The 19018-nt window shown below is 52.5% G+C and overlaps 1 protein-coding gene across 2 annotated transcripts in view; it reads left to right on the plus strand.

Moving 5' to 3' along the window:
• Positions 1 to 19018, plus strand: part of COL22A1 (collagen type XXII alpha 1 chain) — a 200560-nt gene that overhangs the window by 114256 nt on the left and 67286 nt on the right. For both annotated transcript variants that reach the window (XM_074316437.1, XM_074316438.1), the window contains exons 24-32: positions 5537 to 5590; positions 6275 to 6328; positions 7385 to 7438; positions 8412 to 8465; positions 9678 to 9722; positions 10282 to 10344; positions 10792 to 10845; positions 13253 to 13294; positions 16133 to 16159. In XM_074316437.1, the coding sequence (XP_074172538.1) occupies positions 5537 to 5590; positions 6275 to 6328; positions 7385 to 7438; positions 8412 to 8465; positions 9678 to 9722; positions 10282 to 10344; positions 10792 to 10845; positions 13253 to 13294; positions 16133 to 16159 (447 nt within the window). The remainder of the gene's footprint in view (positions 1 to 5536; positions 5591 to 6274; positions 6329 to 7384; positions 7439 to 8411; positions 8466 to 9677; positions 9723 to 10281; positions 10345 to 10791; positions 10846 to 13252; positions 13295 to 16132; positions 16160 to 19018) is intronic.

The following is a 19018-nucleotide window of genomic DNA, read 5'->3' on the forward strand; positions in this document are numbered from 1 at the left end:
CTTGGACAAGTGACTCCCCCTGCTGGACTTCCGTCTCATCACTTGTGAAGAATGACAGTACTAATTGGAAAGGAGGGCAGTGCTCTAGGTCAAAGAAAGAACGGGTGTGACCAGGTGATGAGGCCGCAGGGCTGTCCCTGTCCTCCTGCAGGTAGTGGCAGCAGCAGGTGTGCTGGAGCTGGGCGCAGGCTCCTCCCTGGGCTGCGGTCAGGCACGGCTTCGGCACCTGCCTGCCCTCGGACACCTGCGTCCCCTTGCCCAGCTCTCGGGGTGGCAGCCACGCTGTCTGGCAGGTGTTGGCAGGGAAATGCTCACCCAGGAGACACTGCCCACTGCACTTCCCAAACCAGCGTCTGCTGCTGCTGCCAACACGCTAAGTGTCCCAGTGAGTGATGGCCACCTCGCCCAGAATCTCACACTTCATTTCAGTGCCTCACCTTTGGGTCAGGACAGAGCGTGGAATAAGGGAACACAAAATCAATCATAATTCACGGTCCTCCAAAGAGTCCACGTTCACTGTGGCATTTTGATGTCAATAGTGAAACAGAATGATTTTTGCATTTGTTTTATTACCTCACTTTCCGGTAAGCTAAGCTTGTGTATTGCAGAAGTTCACCATACATGCAGCTCCAGCAAATTACTTTTAAGCTGCAGTTTTTTTTCTTTCCCCAGACCTCCTTGTTTGCTTCCTTGGGAAATAATATTTCCTTCTTTCATTTTAAATTTTGGAGTTATTTTCATTCTGCAAATCTTTTCTGAATGCCAGGCACTGAGCTGGACACTAGTTATAAATACAATCATGCTTTCAACGGCAGGGACCTTGTCAGAAATAGGGCACCCTGGTCCGGTTGGGGACCTCAGGGGTTCAGAACCAGGCGGTACCCAGTGTATCGTATGCCCTCCCGGGCACCCTGGATCAGATCCCTACCTGATTGCACCAAGCTGTGTTCAAGCCAAACACACCCGAAGAGGCAGCGTTGTGTGGTGGGCATCTGCCCATCTCCCCAGATTCATTCTTCCTGACATATCTGCACACCCACCTTTCCTGGCCGCGCCGTGGTTTGCCCTTGCTTGCCATCTCTGTGTGTTCATTTTTTCATTGATTCATTGATTCAACAAGTATTTATTCAGTACCTACTGTGTGCCAGATGTGAAATCGAAGCAGCCCTCACCCATGCCCGGAGGAGCTGTCCCTTAGTGGGAGATACACTCGTAGATAGAGCTGACTTCTGGGAGAGGGGTCGTCAGCCTCTCTCGGAGCCCAGAGGGTCGTCCCTATGCTGATCTGGAAAGTCAAGGGTGATTCTGTAGAATCTAAGTCACAGAGTTTTCTGCTCTGACGAGAAGAAGGAAGGGAGACTCACGTCTTTTGTTTCTGTTACTGCGAGACTCTCGGTAGCGTTCATATATAATTGTGTCTATTCTTTTTAACTACCTGTGAGAAAAGAATGCTTCTCCCATTTAAGATCTAAAGAAACTGAGCTCAGGGCTTAACTAGCTTAGATTGTGACCGGATGAGCCAGCAGAGCAGCTCCAGGGCGCAAGGAGCCCCAGGGCAGCTGGCATCCTGTAAGAAAAAGTTCCCCTGCCAGAATGTTTAGGATAAATACGCACACTTGTGACATCATAGGTTGTGGCTTCTGTATCCTGACAGCCTTTTAGGAAGAATGGAAATCAGTGGGTTGTTAGGTCAAGTGTCTGCAAAGGCAGTGCTGCGTGGTGCGGCTGTCTGAGCTGACGGCAGCCCCTGCAATTGGTGGGGACACAGCCAGGCGAGGGGCTGGCCCTGGAGGGCGGGGGGGCTTATAGGCCTAGAGAACAGCCGGGCGGGTCAGTCCTTCTGGTTCTGCCCCAGGAGCCGCATCCTGAGGGGAGGACTCACAGAGTAGGAACAGCTTCCGCCAAGAGCCTGCATGAGGAAGCCACCCTGGGAATGTGCGCGACGTGCTAATTTATGCAGGTCGTTTAATGCGTCTTCTGTCCGACTTCTTAAATCTACACCAGTCGGATCTAGGTGGTTATTACGAATAAATAGTTGCCATTCCTTTATTCATGATAATTATGTTAATTTGTTATTTATGCCTCATCATTGTAATTAGTAATCATGTGAAATAGCTGTTCGGTCACTGTCGTGTTAGAAGGTTCAAATATTGTTTCATTAATAATTAGAGTGATTTGGTTAATTAACAAGTAGAGTCATTACTTGCTGTTTTCATTAGTATTAATTTTAAAAAGTCATTATTTTGTTAACATTTAAATATTGGCTAATTTGTCACTCATTAATTAGATTAACTGGTTATTGAGAAATGTTTATTAATGATAACAAGAGAAGAGAGAGAAGTCACATTTGTGAAAGCCTCCCTGGGGACGGGGGGCTAGTTTGTACCCCTTCATTCATTCATTCTACAATGATAGGAGGAAGGGGCCTCCAACCTTCGCTATAGTTGGGGAGACTGAGGCACTGAGAGGTAACGTCCGTTGCCTAGGTCCCTTCACATAGCACGAGGTGGCCCAGCATTCGACCCAGGCCCGCTGAGACCAAAGCCCTATTTTTCCATCTTTGTACCATCATTGCTGCCTCTACTGAAGTTGCTAATAGTCACATGGTTTTAGTCTAAAGTAACCTTCTCATTTATCATCTTTAATTCAAATGCTAAGATAGCAGACAGGGACTTTTGCCCTCGGTCGGAAACCCTGTGAAGCGCAGAGGCATACGCTGCTACCTTGGTGGCCTGAAGAAACAAAGTGAGTGGTCTTGGAAGTGGCGCTGGTCTTGGAGGGCGTCCCATGTACCGGCCTGCGCTGGGGCTGCGGCTCAGTCACATGCCAAATCAGCCATGGTTCCCGCTCGTGGGGCGCGTGGTCAGGAAGAACTACACAGAACCCCGCAGGCAGCGGAATTCACACTTGAGTCCTGGAAGAAGTTCTGGCACCATCCAGCCCGTATATTGTTCAGAGTTTTGAGACCAGGTTATTGAAGTGGTTTGGTCTCCTGTGGAGAGAACTGGACGAGGGATCAGGACGAGTCCATTCGTGTCATTGGCCACCTCGGGGATGTCTCCCTGCTGGGCCTCACCGGCCGTGGTGTCCGCGTTCTCCCCTGTGCAGTGACATGGGGGTGTTTGCTGGCCTGAAGCTCCGCACCCTCTCTGTATGCGCTCCAGTGCCGCCCTTCCTGGGAGACAGGCCCGCGGGAGGGCCCAGGACGTCCCTGTTGTTGCCAGGACGATCGTGTCACCTGCCGACTCATCTCTCCTGCCCACAGCCACAGACCATGGTACATGCAGAGCCAGCGCTGACAGGCAGGCATGGGCTGGGTCACACGCGGGCCTGTGGGTCCCCCACACCCTCTGAAGGCCTTCAGGCCTGTTCAGGTGCCCAGCAGCCTGTGAGGGCCTCGCCCCGCACTTCCCGGAGGACATGGCCGAGGGCGTGGGAACACCTCGGCCTGCAGTCGCCTCTGCCCCTCCGCTAGCCCCCTGGGAGGAGGCCCCGCCGTGTCTGGGACCCCGTAGTGTGTGTTGTGTGTCAGCCCTGTCCCTGGCCCTTTCCTACGTCTGTGTTTTCTCCCTTCTTTCATGAATTCCTTCGTGTGTCAATGTGCTTGTGGTATTATCAGCAGCGCTGATGGCAGTTAGGGTGGTACATAGACTTAGTCGGTCAAGACAGGTAATTCTCAGACCTCGTCGCTCTCTAGACTTACCTGGGGATCCTTTCCAGAGCCAGTCACCCCTTGGACTTGTCTGAGACCTGTGCCTCAGAGACCAAAGAAGGGGCCTGTGTACCTGTAATTATGACAAGCTCTCCAGGGGATTCCGCAGGAGCCCAGCCGTTCAGGATCCACTGAACATGATGGCTGTGTGACCCCAGGTGGGCCCCTTACCCTCTCTGGGCCTCAGTTTTCATTATTGTCAAATAGGGATGTTTGACTTCCAGTAGATGATGATGAAAGACCTGTCTACTCTAACATGCTGTGAGACTCCAGAACACACGGCAGCTGCCTGCAGGGGCACGAACCCAAATGGCTAACAAAGAGTGCTGCAAGTGGTGAGAAGGGGCCGCGGAGAAGCTCTGGGGTTGCGGGTGCTGTGAGAACCTCAGGCCACCTCGAAGTAGAAGCAGATCCCTAGACCACACCTGCTGGAGGGGTGGGTCCTGTGTTGACTGCAGGGCGGTGGGAGCAGCATGTGAGCGGAGTAAGGCTGAGTGACAATGGGAGGCCGGGAGCCTTTCCTGCCCTTCCCCCACCCTCAAACATTGGGGGGACCGGGCATTGGTACTTGCCCAGGTCGCTGTCCAGCTCTGTGTGACTCCTTGGTTGCTCTAGCTCCAAGCAAATGCCTTCCAACAAAAGTAGATGTTGCCCCAAAAGACTCACCAAGACTGAGCGAGCCACAGAGAAAACTAGGCTCCGATGCCACCAAAAAGTTCTGTTTAGTGATGATCCCTTTCGGTGTCTATTGTTGACTCACGGGTGCCCCTAGAGGGAGAAAGGGAACTGTCCACGGAAGTGGCCGCCTCTACCATTTTTTTAAGTATTTGTCTCCCTCTAGTGGTGATGCGATGGTCTCTATGCACAGCCCTCTTAGCTCTCTGTTCAATTCAGTTGACTTATTCAAACATTATTGAGGGCCTGCTACCTTGTTTCTCCGAAAGTAAAATCTAGCCAGATAATCAGCTCTAATGCATCTTTTGGAGCAAAAATTAATGTAAGACCCGGTATTGTATATTATATTATACCTGGTCTTATAGTAAAATAAGACCGAGTCTTATATTAATTGTTGCTCCAAAAGACGCATTAGAGCTGATTGTCCGGCTAGGTCTTACTTTCCGGGAAACATGGTATACACCAAGCCCTGGGTGGTCACTGTGTGGGGTGCAGAGGGAACAAGAGAGGCCTCTGCCTTGGAGGGCACGGGGACCAGATGAACACAGTCACACTGGCCTTGAGATTGGAGGAGGGTGTGAGTCATTCGCCTGGGGAACTGGAGACGATTGCAGAGGTGGAGACATCTGAGAAGGGAGGTGAGGGAGGGAGGAGGGCATGTCTGGAGAGAGAGCTGAGCGAACGGGGGCTGGAGGTGCGTGTCCTAGAACTCGTGTGGGGCCTGTGATGGAGGTGGGAGAGGAGAGGGGGCTGTGGACAGGTTCCAGTGAAGGGCCGTGTTACTCACCCGGGTGATTCAGTGCTGACTGCAGTGTGGGAACGACGGTTCTCGAAGCTCTTTGTTGGTGGTGAACCTACTGTGTGTGTGTATACGTGTGCACGCACATATGCATTTATTTGTAGTGCTCACATATTTAACAGAGAACAGAATAGGTAACATAACAGTTGTATTCCCATCCCATGTTGACATTTTGTCCATTTTACTTCTGATCTTTTGTTTTTGCTTTTCTTTGCTTAAAAAGTAAGACATTCCACATCAAGTGGAAGCCTCCCCCCCCGCCCCAGCACCATCCCCTCCCCTCCTCCTTTCTCAGAGGATGGGGTGGCTGCTCCAAGCACGTCTGTAACCCTCTGCATGCTCCTTTACAGGGCCCCCCGGGACCACCTGGCATCGCAGGCCCCCCTGGACCCGGAGGCCCCCCGGTAAGACTGGTTTTGATTTTGTCTTATGAGGGCACGTAGATGGCGGGCTCATGGCCTGTGGGACACACCATCGTGTGTCACTACCAGAGCAAAGGCGTGAACAGAAGGACCCACCTGCGGCCACACCAGGCCTCTGGGCTCTCTGGCGCTTGAGCCCCTTAGTTTAGAAATATCACCGGAGCTCATGTAGCCTCTTGGTTGGCTGTGTCTAGACAGGAGTCGGATAGTGTGGGGCTGGCCATTCGGGTAACTTTCAGGAGTCTGCGCTTTGGCTCTTAGGCACGAGACGGCCAGGGAAGGTATCTGTCAACACTTCAGGTGCAGCTGAGAAAGTCCTGCTGGGGGCGGGGGGTGGAGAGAGCCCCCTACCCCTGCCCAGTGGGTGGGACAGACCCAGCAATCATTCTTCAGAGGGAGGCGGCTCCACCTGTCCCACCAGCTAGGAGTGAATGTGGTAGTGGCCCCTGACTGTAGACCAGACACGCCCTGGACTTGCCAACTTTAGAGGTGTGACAACTCCACCCTTCACAGTGGCCTGCACTGAGGACGGCCAGGTGCCCCCGAGGTGCAGCCTCCCTGGGTGTCCTTCATCAGAGCCAGAAGCCTGGGCCTGTGCCAGGAAAGGCGGGAGGAGGAAGGATCTGTGGGGGTCAGACTGACATTGCCGTGTGCTTCCCTTTTCAGGGCTTACCTGGCGAGATCGGCTTCCCGGGAAAACCTGGGCACCCCGGGCAGGCGGTGAGTGCCCTGGGGCATGCGTGCCTACGCTCTCCCCCATCTCCCATCGTTCCGTGTCGGGGACGGCTGGGCCCTTCCAGCTGGGGCTGCTTCCTGGAGCTGGGGGCTTCTCCCCGACAACGGGGCCCAAGACCCCGGTTCTCAACCTGCCTTCTTCCTTCTGTGGGGTCTCTCCTTTCCATAGGCCACCAGCCCAGGCCAGAGACACAGGAGATGGGAGTCTTCATGGATGGCAGGGGGATCTCTGGGCAGAGGAAGCACAGGGTTTATAAAACAACAGTCACTTGAACAGCGCTCAGAGCTGCCAAAGCAGTGACGTGTGAACTGCTCTGTTGGGGAAAAGATTTCCTGTGTCTGTCATGGGGGCATGTGTCATTTAAGGCCCAGAGAAGAGTAGAAGGGAAAGTGACCCTGGGGAAGTGGAAGGGTCCCAGAGGTGTAGCCCGAGGCCTGGGTGTAAACCTGTGGGTCCCCATGACCAGCCCTGGGACCTAGAGCAAGTCACTCAGCCGTTCGGAGCTTGTGTTCCCTCACGCGCAAACAGCTGCAGCAGCACCTGTCCTTGCCGTGTCCCAATGCGGGGTGGGGGTGGGGGTGGCTGTGGTATTGGGCAATGGGACATGGAGCTCCTGAGTGTCATTGTCAGAAACAGAAGGCTTGATTCATGCCAGTGGGAAGCAAGAAAGTGACAGCAGAGAGATCAGGGAGAGGAGAGGGTGGGGGTCAGTGGCCAGTGTTCTCCCAGGGGCCTTGTGGAAACGGGGGGGGGGAATGGGGTACAAACGACCCATCAGAGCCACATTCAGCCGAGCTTCCCGCTCCCTCCACCCACCTTGCATGTCGAGGCCACTAGAAATCGGGCATTGTCCAGGTGGACGTGTAAGAACCTGGTCCCAGAGACCATGGCACTCTGGGCAGGGTGGCCGCTGCTAAGGAGGGGGAGGCCAGAGCCCGCCAGCTGCTGGCTGCAAACCCAGCTCCTGGCCGGAAGTGCCGAATGCGGTGCTGCCCTAAACACGTCTTCATCCCTGTCTGTCTTTCTCCCTCTTGGCCCAGGGGCCACCTGGAAAGCATGGGCTGAGTGGACCCCCGGGCCTGCCAGGACCCAAGGTTGGTAATCTCGGGGGCGGCATGGGCTTGGGATCCCAACACACAGCAGAAAAGAGATTTTTGATTGTGGGGGGATTCTATAATAAGTTGACTGAAAAGCTGTGGATCAGGACTCAGAAATGTTTGCATTTACAAGGTCAGATATGGCAAGTGCTTTACTTCTATGGAGGTAACGGGGGAAAGATTTGGAAGCCTTGGGCTTTCAAATTAACCTGTTCGAAATATGTATTTCATTTGCAAGGAAGAAAATCTTTCAGAGACTCTTACTAATACAGTAAGGGATTTCAATTTTAAAAATATTCTGTTGGGGCTCATTATAGTAAGATCATTAAGAAAAGCATCAGGTTAAAAAATACTGTAAAATCAGGAAGCAAATTCATGGTTTATGCACTGCTAGGAACAATCACAAAACAATACAACACATATTTTAACAAATGAACTTGATTCTTTCACAGCAAACATAAGCCCAACCAAGGACACAGGTCAGCAGGCCTTGAAAAACAGCTTTTCAAACAATGGGAAAATTCATCGTCCTTTTCAATAAGCAGGCGTAGAAACTCAAGTTTTTAATGACAAAATACAGAATAAGTATGAATTTAACTTATTTTCATGGGCACTTAATGTAGATATTCTTCACTCTTCTCCCTTATCTTTCCAGACAAAGGGTGAGGGCTACCCAAGTACTCTGTCTTCTCAGAACACTTGTGGAGCGTCTTCCGTACTCTAAACCTCTCAGCCAGACAGGACCATTTCTACTCACTTATGTGTTTATGAAACTAGTCACGAGTACCGTTGTTGCATGTAGATTCTAGGAGGCAGTGTGAGCTGCTGTCCTGGGTCATCGTGGTCCCGCAGAATGACACAGGGCACCACCAAAGCACACGTGGTTCTCTTCCTTACCCGCCTGGCACCAGCCCTCAGTGTGCTGCCCCCAGCCTGGCACCCTGTTGACTGGACTTTGCGCTCCTTACAGGGCGAGCCCGGAGACAGAGGAGAAGACGGTCTGCCTGGGAAGCCTGGCCTTCGGGTATGGACTCTGCCTCCTCCCCGTCACGCGTGTCCTTCTAGGTGGTGTGTTTGGGGCTGTGTGTGAACCTCAACTGATGGAGCAGAGTCAGTGTCAGCTGGGGCCTGCAGGGGACAACTAGGGTCATTGGGAAGGGTCTGCTTGAAAGGCTGAGGGGCTCCACCAGGGATGGCGACACCGGAGAGTCACAGGACAGAGGAGCAAGGGCACGAAGGGGTTCCTGGCACCCAGGGAGACCTGCACTGGAGGAGAGGCCCCTCTGTCTCGTCTCCTGCTCTCCCCACCCACTCACCTTGAACTTTGCCCGCCCTGCACTGCTCCCTCAGGCTGGCGGACTCCCACAGAGAGCCTGGAGGCGGGGACAGCTGCTGTAGCCTGTAGAATCCGACTCCTGGGGCTTTGAGCATGGTCAGTGTGACAGTGAGGGGTGGCAGAGGCCACTGCACATGCAGTTTGGAGGGGGCACAGCTTGTGGGTCAGTCCCTCCCCGACCTCTTCATATCAGTGATTTGTAGGGACCTGGTAAGCCCAGCAGCCGTGGGGTCAGAGAACCAGCCACTCTGGTTGTGTGCCCCCACTTCACGCTGACCACAGAACGCCTGTGAGAAACCTACTGGCTGAGGACAAAACTTCAGCCAACCTGCTAGAACCCGTATATACCTGCTTGCGGCCCTACGACTTGCCTTCGTTGTGACACACCGTGGGGGACGGGAAATCACCCTCTTACCTGCCTCTGCCACGGGCTGCCTGTGTCTACGAGGGGCAGTGGTCAGCGTGGCACGTTCACCCACAGCCTGTCATTCACCACAGGACCGAGCCAGCCTGGGCTCTGACTCTGCCAGACGTGCAACAAAACTCAGAGTTGGGGAGGATTCAGGAGTCCTGGATTTAAGCCCCTCTTGTTTTGAATTGTAAGCCTTTGCACTCAGGCTGAGTGGATTCAACCTGCATAAAGTCTGCCAGGGCAGTTCCCAAAGTCGTCTGCCCTGGGGGAAGCAAAACACGTGAGGGCCTATAGAACCCGTTTATCCAGAAGGTGAAACACTTGGGTTTCCATGGCCTGTGACACTAGGGCTGTAATCGTGTCACTTGTTTGAGAATCAAGGGTTGTGGCTGGCGGGTGCTTTGAATGTGTGGGGCCAGCTGGGGAATGACAGCCATCTCTGTAAATGCGAGTGGAAAGTAATGGGGTGTCTGTTACTCTCTCTCCAGGGAGACGTTGGGGAGCAGGGCCTGGCTGGCCGACCTGGAGAAAAGGTCTGCTTGTTCATACCTCATTCCCTTCTTTACTTTTCACTCCGTGCTTCTTCACACAAGGCGTTCATTCATTACTAAACACCAGGCCCCTAGCACTTGTCTCTGGGGGCTCCTACATTCATTTCATGCATTTCTTTACTTACCTAATAGTTAGCAGCATGGTCTATGCATTGGGGTCACAGTCTTGCCAGGAACAGGTGCAGTGAGTGGTCACATGCAGGTGAGGGTGGAGGGCATAGGACAGGTCCCTCACTAAGACAAGACGAATGTCAGGAAAGAGGCCCAGGAGGTGACTGTGTCTGAGTCCTGAAGGATGAAGAGTTAGACAGGCCAACGGGTCCCTGGGAGAGAAAACAGCCCAAGGGAGAAAGCTGGGACGCCCCAGTGAAGAAGCTCTAGAATTCCCCTTTCTCCACGATGTTGCTTCCTGTGTCACTCCACTAAGCCACACGTGTCTGGGGGACTGCAGGGCAGGAAGGACAGTGCACGCGTCCCGCGGCTGGGCCCCCACGACAGCCTCCTCCTGACTCCTAATGACAGTGCCATGTTGTTTCCACAGGGAGAGTCAGGGCTCCCAGGTGCTCCAGGATTCCCGGGCCTGAGGGGAGAGAAAGGAGAGCAGGTAAGTGGTCGCAGTGGGGTCTCCCCACCAAGCCACCTCACCTGTGACCTTGGAAAGCAACCCCCTTTGTTGTCTTAGTCCCTTGGGGGCTGGATGGGATTTGGGCTGGGTTTAGTGGGTATTTCCCTAGTGTTTGTACAAGAGGAAAGGAAAGGAATCAGGTTGCTCTGGTCTGTGAGCTGGAACAAGAGGACAGAGGCTGAGCGATCTGTCTGGCAAGGGTGGAGCATCTTCAGATGAAGTGGATGGGAGCGGGTGGGGGGCGTCATCTCTTGGTGCCAAGTGGAGAATTAGGTTAACAGACAGGACGGCCCCTGGAGTTGGGCTTCATTGTGGCGTTTCCTGATAAGACGAGCAGATCGGAGAGAGAAGGATTTATCCAAGATCCTGGAAGAGGTCTTACACTCAGTTGGGTTGTAATATTTTTCATTTTATCTTTTGCTGTAGGGAGGGAAAGGTGAACACGGCCTCCCAGGACAGAAAGGTGACCAAGGTGCAAAGGTAGGAGCTGCTATTGTTACCTGCCGTCAGTTACATCAGTTGCAAACCCTGCCTTCGGTGTTTACTGTGCGAGTTGCGTGCAGTGGTGGAGAGAGCACTATTCTTGGAGTCAAAGAGGTGGCCTGCGCTGTAAGCCTGATTCTGCCTGCCCTGAGGTTCTGAGCATCTTCTCCGACCTCCCTGTGCCCGGGCCTGTGGGCCAGGATGGGAGCTCACCCAGAGGGGCCTTGCGCCAGCCCTCTCCTGCACAGCACGTGTCCAGGTGCCCTCAGCCCCCAGTGTGCACGTTCTTCCCTCCAATTTCCAGCTCTGCTTTTGCGCTCATCCTTCCTCGGCTCAGGAGGGCCTCCCCTCCCTTTCTCGTTCTCCAGCTGAACGCTGAGGGCTTGGCTCCAGACAGACCTGCAATCTATAAATAGAGCCTGGAGGACAGCCATCCAGGCTGCTGCTCTCGTGGACTTCTCAGAAATGCAATTTTTATTTGAGAAACTCATTTCCAGAATGCAAGGGACTCAGTGAGACCATAAAATCCCTTTTATTGCTTTGGCAGGATTGCCAGGGTCACAGCAGAATCACATTCAAGCTTCCAAAGAATCGGGCCTGTGTTTCTTTTCCTCCAGAGAAATACATAATAATAGACAATTCAGGTCAAATCATCCAAAATAAAACATTAGAGCAGCACTGCCCCCTTATGACTGCCTCCCCATCTCTGCCTCTGCTCCCCCCCATTTCCTCCCCACCACCCACTGTGAGCACTGAAGCCCCAGGACATCTGGGAAAGTAGGTATAATAGTGGTCCCTTCTCAGCACGGGCTACTGCGAGTGAAACGGCTCTTGCAGGAGGAGTGGGGACTTGAACCCAGGCCTGTCACGTTAACTCAGATCCTTCTTCAGCCCAGCCTTTTTCTCCAAGTCAGAGAGCCACCAGGGGCTTTCCCTCCCCTGCCCACTGGTCCTTCAGAAACCCGAGCGGCAGTCGGGAGGCTGTCTGTCTGGGTTGGAGACGTGTCTCTCCTCCAGTCCACCCCGTTCTGGTTTGTACCCACTCGTGTATTTGACTGGGAAACACTCCAGTTTGCTAGTTTGGACTCTTTCATGTGGGGTCGGTTGGGTTAGCTGAGATCTGGAGCATGAGGTCAACACTGTCCCGAAGGTGATGCAGAGAGCACTGAGGAAGTACTTTTCTTTCTGAAGCTTCTGGAAGTTTAGGCAGGGCAATGCGCTCCGTAGTTAAAGGCTCAGAATCTGAGTTTAAAACCGGGCTCAGCCAATCAGGGGCTCTGTGATTTGGGGCCAGTGAGTGGATGTTACTGCTTCAGTTTCCTCATCTATGAAGTGGGAATACTGATGTATTCTACGTTACAGGCATTTATAGAGAGAGTAAATGAGTTCAGACGTGTAAAAACGTCAGCCAGTACCTGGAACTAAATACTATATAACAATGGAAATAAGGATGGAAAACAATATAGGAGCTACGACGTACTATATCATTGTTGTTTGCTAAGGCAGGTGTCCCTCTCTAAACTAACGTTAGTCCTTCATTTGCCCACTAATTACCATGTTGGAAGGCCTGCAATAGACCTAACCCTGGGCTGCTAGGAACACAGGTGGGCAGACACACTCCAGTACTGTCACCATCGTGGCACAGGTGACATGACGGGTTTTGGGGACTGTGCTCCCACCCTGTGGTTCCTCCCGCATGGAGCAGCCTAGTGACCTGCTTTCCTCAGGGCAAATGTAATAACAATTTCCTCTTTATTGGGTCCCGGTGAAGAGGGTCTCCCTCGGTCCCCATATGATGCTGTGAGCTGTGTGTACTATTACCATTATTTTGCAAAGAGGAAAATCAAGAAATGGTAGAGTTAGGTTTTGAGCTTAGAAGGGTCGACTTCCAAGCCTATATTGTGAACAAGAATGCAATATTGTCCCTCAGGCCCCCAGAACAGCCTGTCCCCTTCAAACGGGGTGGGACAGGGCACGGTGTCAGGATGTTTGCTGAAGCACTGGCTGTGGGTATATGGTGATTTAAATGATCTACACCTGTACATATCAGCACAGATACTTCTCAAAATATAAGGTTTTTGTATGTCTGAATTATTTTATAATTTGGAATCTCTTATCTACCTACCACCATTCCATCCATCCATCCATCCATCCATCCATCCATGCACCTATTTCTCCATCCATCTATCCATCTACCTGTCTTTCTATCTTTCTGTCTGTCTGTCTATCTATCCATACATCTGTTTATCTATCTATACATCTGCATATCTATACATCCACCCACCCACCCATCCATCCAGGTAGATGCAGGGTGGGTGATTCTGTTGTCTGGGGACAGGTATCCCAGGATAGGCAGAGTTAGCAGGAGGATTGCTGGTCATGTATTTTCCATTTCTTCATCCAGGGTGAAGCTGGCCCAGCAGGCCCCCCTGGATTACCTGGAACTGTAAGTGACTCTGCTTCTAATCTTTTCTCCTTTGAATTTCTAGATATTAGGACACCTTCTTCCCACAAACATACCACTTAGTTATAAACGTCTTTCTATTAGAGTTAGCCGATAGCTAGACCTGTTCCTAGGTTTTCAGTTCAAAACTACGTAAGCTTCTCTAAGAATCACCTTGTATTTATTGATCTATTGTATCCAGCAAGCACATTACTGTTTATCAGAACATTGCTAGACACTGAGGATACACACCTACATGTGACACTGGGGACACTGTGGTCCAGACACAAGAAGTGGTTTGTCCAGGGTGAGAGTGCAATGTGGTCATACAACCGTGAGGCTGATTCCACGCTCTGCAGGTCCGAGGGGAGGCCCTGGGAGGTGGTGTTGAGTAGTGAGTAGTGAGTAAGAATATAGGCTTCAGCATCAGAAAAAAGCGGGTTGGAATCCCAGCCCTGCCATTCACCAGCACTGTGGTCTTAGATATATTACGTAAGTTTAAAAAGACTCAGCTTTCTCATCTGTTCAAATGTGTATTATGCCCAGCTATCTTGTACATTTGTGGTGACAGTTAACTGAAACAATACAAGTGCCTAGTACCATTTCTGTTACATTAATAAGTTCTAAATATAAAACGACTGCTATATAAATATGGGAGCACATTTGGGTTTTTTTTTCCCTTTTCACCTTAATCCTTCTTCCCAGGCATGATAGTCTGTGCTTTGATGAGTTGTTTTCAGGGAAGTTGGGCATGGCTTCAGGTGCTGGCCCTGACTGGGGAGCGAGCGATTGGTCAGTTGCTCGCCAGAGCAGGGAGCTGCCTCAGTGTGGCGGCCTGGAGATGAGGGAGCCTGGACACACGGTGTGACAAAGCATCTCACTCTGTGGTTTTTATGGACAGTAAATCATTTTGCCACAACTCAATCTCCTCCACACACACGCCCATCAAAATGAGACTCAGCCATCCCACAAGGATGTCGGGAGAATCTCAGAAGCCAACTCAGAGCCAGAGCTGGTTCCATAAACGTTGTTTAAGACTGATGCTGTCTAATGCTGGCAGGCACGAAGGGAAACAAGCACTATCACTTGGTGGGCGGGCAAAGTGGGAACGCTTATTTGGAAAGTTACTTGGTATCAATATATCAAAATGTGTCCACCTGTCAGCTTAGAAATTCCATTTCTGGGCTTGTACCCTAGAGAAATATTTGCATTGTGTGCATTTTAAAAAGCATGAACAAGGGTGTACATACACTGTGGTGTTGCTTATAATGAAAAATTCTGGGCCACCCAGATGACCATAAGCGTAGACTTAGGTAAACCACAGACTATCCATATCTTGAAATCCTGTTTTATAAACATGAATTCACAATGCGCGTGCGCGCTCACACACACACACACACACACACACACACACACACACACTGTATTAAAAGTATACCGATACTCAAGAAAAATTAAGTGGAAAAACCAGTTTGTACCTCGTCTGTGTGTGGAGGGGAAGACACTGTGCCCACAGCCACCCACGTGCTGTCAGCTCCTGCTCCAGAGTTCATGGGCTGCGTGAACTTCATTAAGTAGATACCTCTGTGCCTTCCCATTTTCTTACCCGTAAAGCAGGGCAAAAGCAGATAATCTTCTCCTAAGAGTTATTGTCAAAACGGCACGCGTTGGTACATGCAAACAACCATAAGTAACAACGTGTTTGCTGTTACTAGCTCTGTAACGCCCATGCAAAGTTAAGGATTTCTGCACATTCATAATTGTGTGGAAACATAGAAAAGGGTCCAAAAATTTGCCAAATCAGAGACAGTAGTTTCTTCTGGGGGAAAGGTTGGGATTGGGGACGTGGAGGGCAAGCTATAGGAGATTTCTTTTTTTCCCCTTTCATTTGGAATTCATTGTGTTTGGGACTAGAATCCATGATGTCCTTTCTTCTACTCACTGTTGTGTTTTTTGTATTTTTTTCTGAGCCCCTGCTGTGAGTCAGGCACTGGTAAGGTTTGGTCCCGATAGAGGTTACAGCTAGTCAGGGAGGTAAACTCCAGTCACATAGCGGCTCAGATAAGCATATGTTACAAATGGTAGGAAATGCTATCAAGAAAAAGAACAGGGTGCACCAGGGAGAAGGGGCCAAGGGACCCTGATTTATATTTGAGTGGCGGAGGGGGAGGGGGGTCACTGAAGGCGTGACATTCAAAAGAGCCCTGAAGGGTGGGCTGTAGTTAATTAGATAAAGGGAGGAGGAAAGTGTGTTCCAGGCGGGAGAATGTGGAGAATCTTTGAGGCTGGAGCAAACATGACTCTGGGAGGTATTGAGTACAGCACGGATTGGGAGAAAGCTGGGGGGCCACACGGGCCACTCCAGGGGGGTCTGTATATACTGAGAGAACAAGGTTGCCTGAGCTGGGCTCCTCGTGCCCAGAGGCTGAGGCCATCACCCTGGTATCATTGCCGGAATCCCCGAGAGTGAAAAGGAGACACTGAGAGGGGACTCTAGTGTCCAGGCATGGATTCCGCCCCACCACACCCTGAGTGGAGAATGTTCCATTGCCATTTCACAGATGAGGACACAGAAGCTGACAGATGTCCGAGGTCACACAGGTTTTAGGTGGGGACGACAGGGCTTGAGGTCAGGCCGTGTGACTCGGGTTCCCACATCTAAGCACTGTGCTTTCCTGCCTTCATCAATGCTCAGGGATGTTAAGGCAATACGGGATTGTAACTGTGAAAACTAATAGCCATTAAAGGAAATGCTGGGACTGTATCTCACTTGGCAAATCTCTCAGAGGCAGGTTTTTGAAATGGATTCACATCTTTCTCTTTTTTGTGCTTTCCTTTCAGACATTCACCCCGCACCCGGGAATGCCAGTAAGTAGGGTGGCCGCTTGGTACGGCCCAGAGCCCCTCGGCCAGGCTTGTGACGCCCCCAGTGCTGGGGCCCTGACTCTCAGCTCACCGTGGAGTCACTGCCAGGCTCCTTCCAGCCCTTGTCCTGGCAGTGGGTGGGGACAGGTCCTGTAAGGAGCAGACTTCAAGGTCAGGCAGGGCCTGGAGATCACCTCCCAGAGCTCAGAGCAAAGGGCGGACCCCTCCTTGGGTAAAGTTCATTCTTCACTACACACAGAGTCGCGGGTGGTTTTGAGGAGAACAGACCTGTGAGAGACAGCAGATGAACGGATACTGTCAGTAAAAGGGGCCCGGGGAGTGGAGCGCCTTAAGGGGACCCTGTTCTAAAGGAGGGTGTTCAGAGGACACGGCAGACATGCCTGCTTCGGGGGGTAGCTGATGGGGGGCAGTTTATGGCTTCCTGTCAAGACCGAAATGCGGGAAGGAGAGAAAGCTTACCTTCACCGCAACCTCTAGGACCCATTTCCTCTCCTGTTCGTGGGTGGCTCTTATGAAAAGAAGTGTTCTCAGGACTGCTATGCTGCTGGCGACGCTGAGGCCAGAAAACGCGCCAGTGTGTGTTTGCGCTCACCGATGGACGTGGCTCTTCTGTTACGAGGCCTCGGCCAGCTGCCCAGGATTGCCCGCCAAGAGGCCTGAATGGAAGACCACATCCCAGTGTTCTGTGCTAAGGAGATCCAGCTGAAAGGGCTACAGAGACCTGTCCATGTGGAAAAGAACGGGGCGGCGCGGGCAGACAGAGCGAGCGGGGCGGCATCACTGCGAAGGAGGTGGAGGATTTTGAGCTTCCTGGGAGGTGAAATGGGAGGAAGTGCCAAGGAGGAAAGCGGCCATCACCAGGCAGTGAGGACTTCAGAAGAAGTTGTTGGAAGGTGCCAGCAGGAAAGACCAGGTTTGGGGGCCTCCAGCCATACCCCCTACTCTCTGAAAGGAAGGACTCAAAGCAACACGGCAGGCCCAGCGCAGGTGTCACTCAGACCATCCTGAGGATGTGCCCACTTCACAGATGGGGATCCCATGACTCAGGGAAGCGAAGCAGCTTGCAAAGGAAATGGGAACTGGGAGAGGTGTTAGCCAAAGAGCCCTGGCTGTCCCCACCTGCTGCTCAGAGCCAAGGCTCACCCCCAGGGGCAGCTGCTGGCATCACTGCCCCATCCCGTGGCCCCTCTTCAGGACCACCTCCATTTACACATTAGCCCCCGCCCCTTCATCCTCTGGGTCCCCTCCGTCAGGCCCATCCTGAGCCCCTCAAGCTTGAGACAAGCCTACACGTCCAGCCTCTTAAAGGAATTGCTCCGTAAAAGGTGATGTCCAGGGCACTCGGTGGGAAGAAGCCAGAGGAGGGGCTGGGCCTGGCGGCCTCCCCCTTCGAGTCCCCTAGTGACATCTTCCTGCAGGGCCTGAGCTTTGCAGTAACCAGGAAGCCACTCGCAGATACAAAGCAAGGAAATTGAGTCTATGAAAAAAAACCCCAAAAAGATTCATTGTGGACTATTGCATGGATGTCCCTGGGAGCAGCCTCATTGCCATGGTAACCGTGCTTGTATTGGTGGTTTTGAAAAGTGTTCTGTTACCATCTGCTTGCTCTCCTCAGGTGTGTGCCTTTGGAGCCCCTGCACACAGAGAGGGGCAGGGAGGTGTGGAGGGGCGGCACAGTTTGCAGCATAGATAAGGAAGGGAATAGCAAGAGGGCTGGGAGGACAGACCTGACTGCTGGGGGTGAGGAGCGCCTGGGGACGGCTGGCGCACCACCAACCACGTCTGGGGAGGCGTCCAGGTGGCCTGGTGACGGCGGTTTGTGGAGAACACAGTTGGGACCATTGGATGGTGTGCAGATCAGGAGATGTCAGAAAGGAGAGGGAACCCATTCCTCAGCTGGAAGGAAGAGGAACAGGCAGCCTCGGGCTTGGGGAAATTACAGATGAGAACCCAAGAGGGGCTTTGTAACCTGCGGGCTTGTCGGTGGTTCTGAAGCGGCCATCCCGACGGCTCTGGGCCACCTGACTCCACCCGCTCTGCCTGCCAAGGTGTCTTCCAGGACTCCCAGCCAGTGCTGAGTTTGCAGGGACAATACTGAGCCCAGGGAGGGAATTGAGCTTGGCTGGCATTGCTGGCGGGGGCACAGAAGACAGTTACGCTCATGCGTTCGACCTTTATTGAGGAGCGTCTTCTGTGTGCCCGGCGTGAGGGTGCTGCCCCTGAGTCCCAGGCCCAGGACGGACATGGCTTGAGCATCTTGCCTGTGAGTCCCCAGGGTCGTCCCTCTGGCCTCACCACTCGTGCGTCCTGGGCCTTCTTGCCACCTGCAGTCCCTTCCCCCAGTTGGCAGAAAAAGAGTATGTATGCAGCGTCCTCAGCTCATCACCTGATGTGACCCTGTGAACCCTTGTGTCTTTATGGATTGTGTTCCCAGCGGCTTGAGGACCAAAGAGTTGCTTACATCCCCACCGTGGGAAAGTTTCGAAGGGACACCAGGGTAGAAATGAAGGTAGTATTATTCCTGGTGAATGGAGCCAGAGTGTGGTGTTGGGAACGGAGACTCTAGAAGGAATGAACGCGCATCGGTGGGAAACCTCCTCTGTGTCGGCCCCACGAAGCCCATGTCATTTAACCGGGTCATCGGCTGCAAGGTCTACCTGTGCACACTCCACTCACCAGCGATGCAAAGCGGGAGGAACATGGCCCAGAGCCCTGCAGACACTCCCTGCGGCGTCAGCGTGGAGCCTGGAGGAGGACGGCAGGCAGGAACCTCTGGGGCGCGGTCCCCAGAATCTGCCCGTGCGTGGACAGAGAGACCTCCATGGAAACCACTCGGGGCCA

The sequence above is a fragment of the Rhinolophus sinicus genome, linkage group LG12 (assembly GCF_036562045.2).
Source record: "Rhinolophus sinicus isolate RSC01 linkage group LG12, ASM3656204v1, whole genome shotgun sequence".
Lineage (NCBI taxonomy): Eukaryota > Metazoa > Chordata > Mammalia > Chiroptera > Rhinolophidae > Rhinolophus > Rhinolophus sinicus.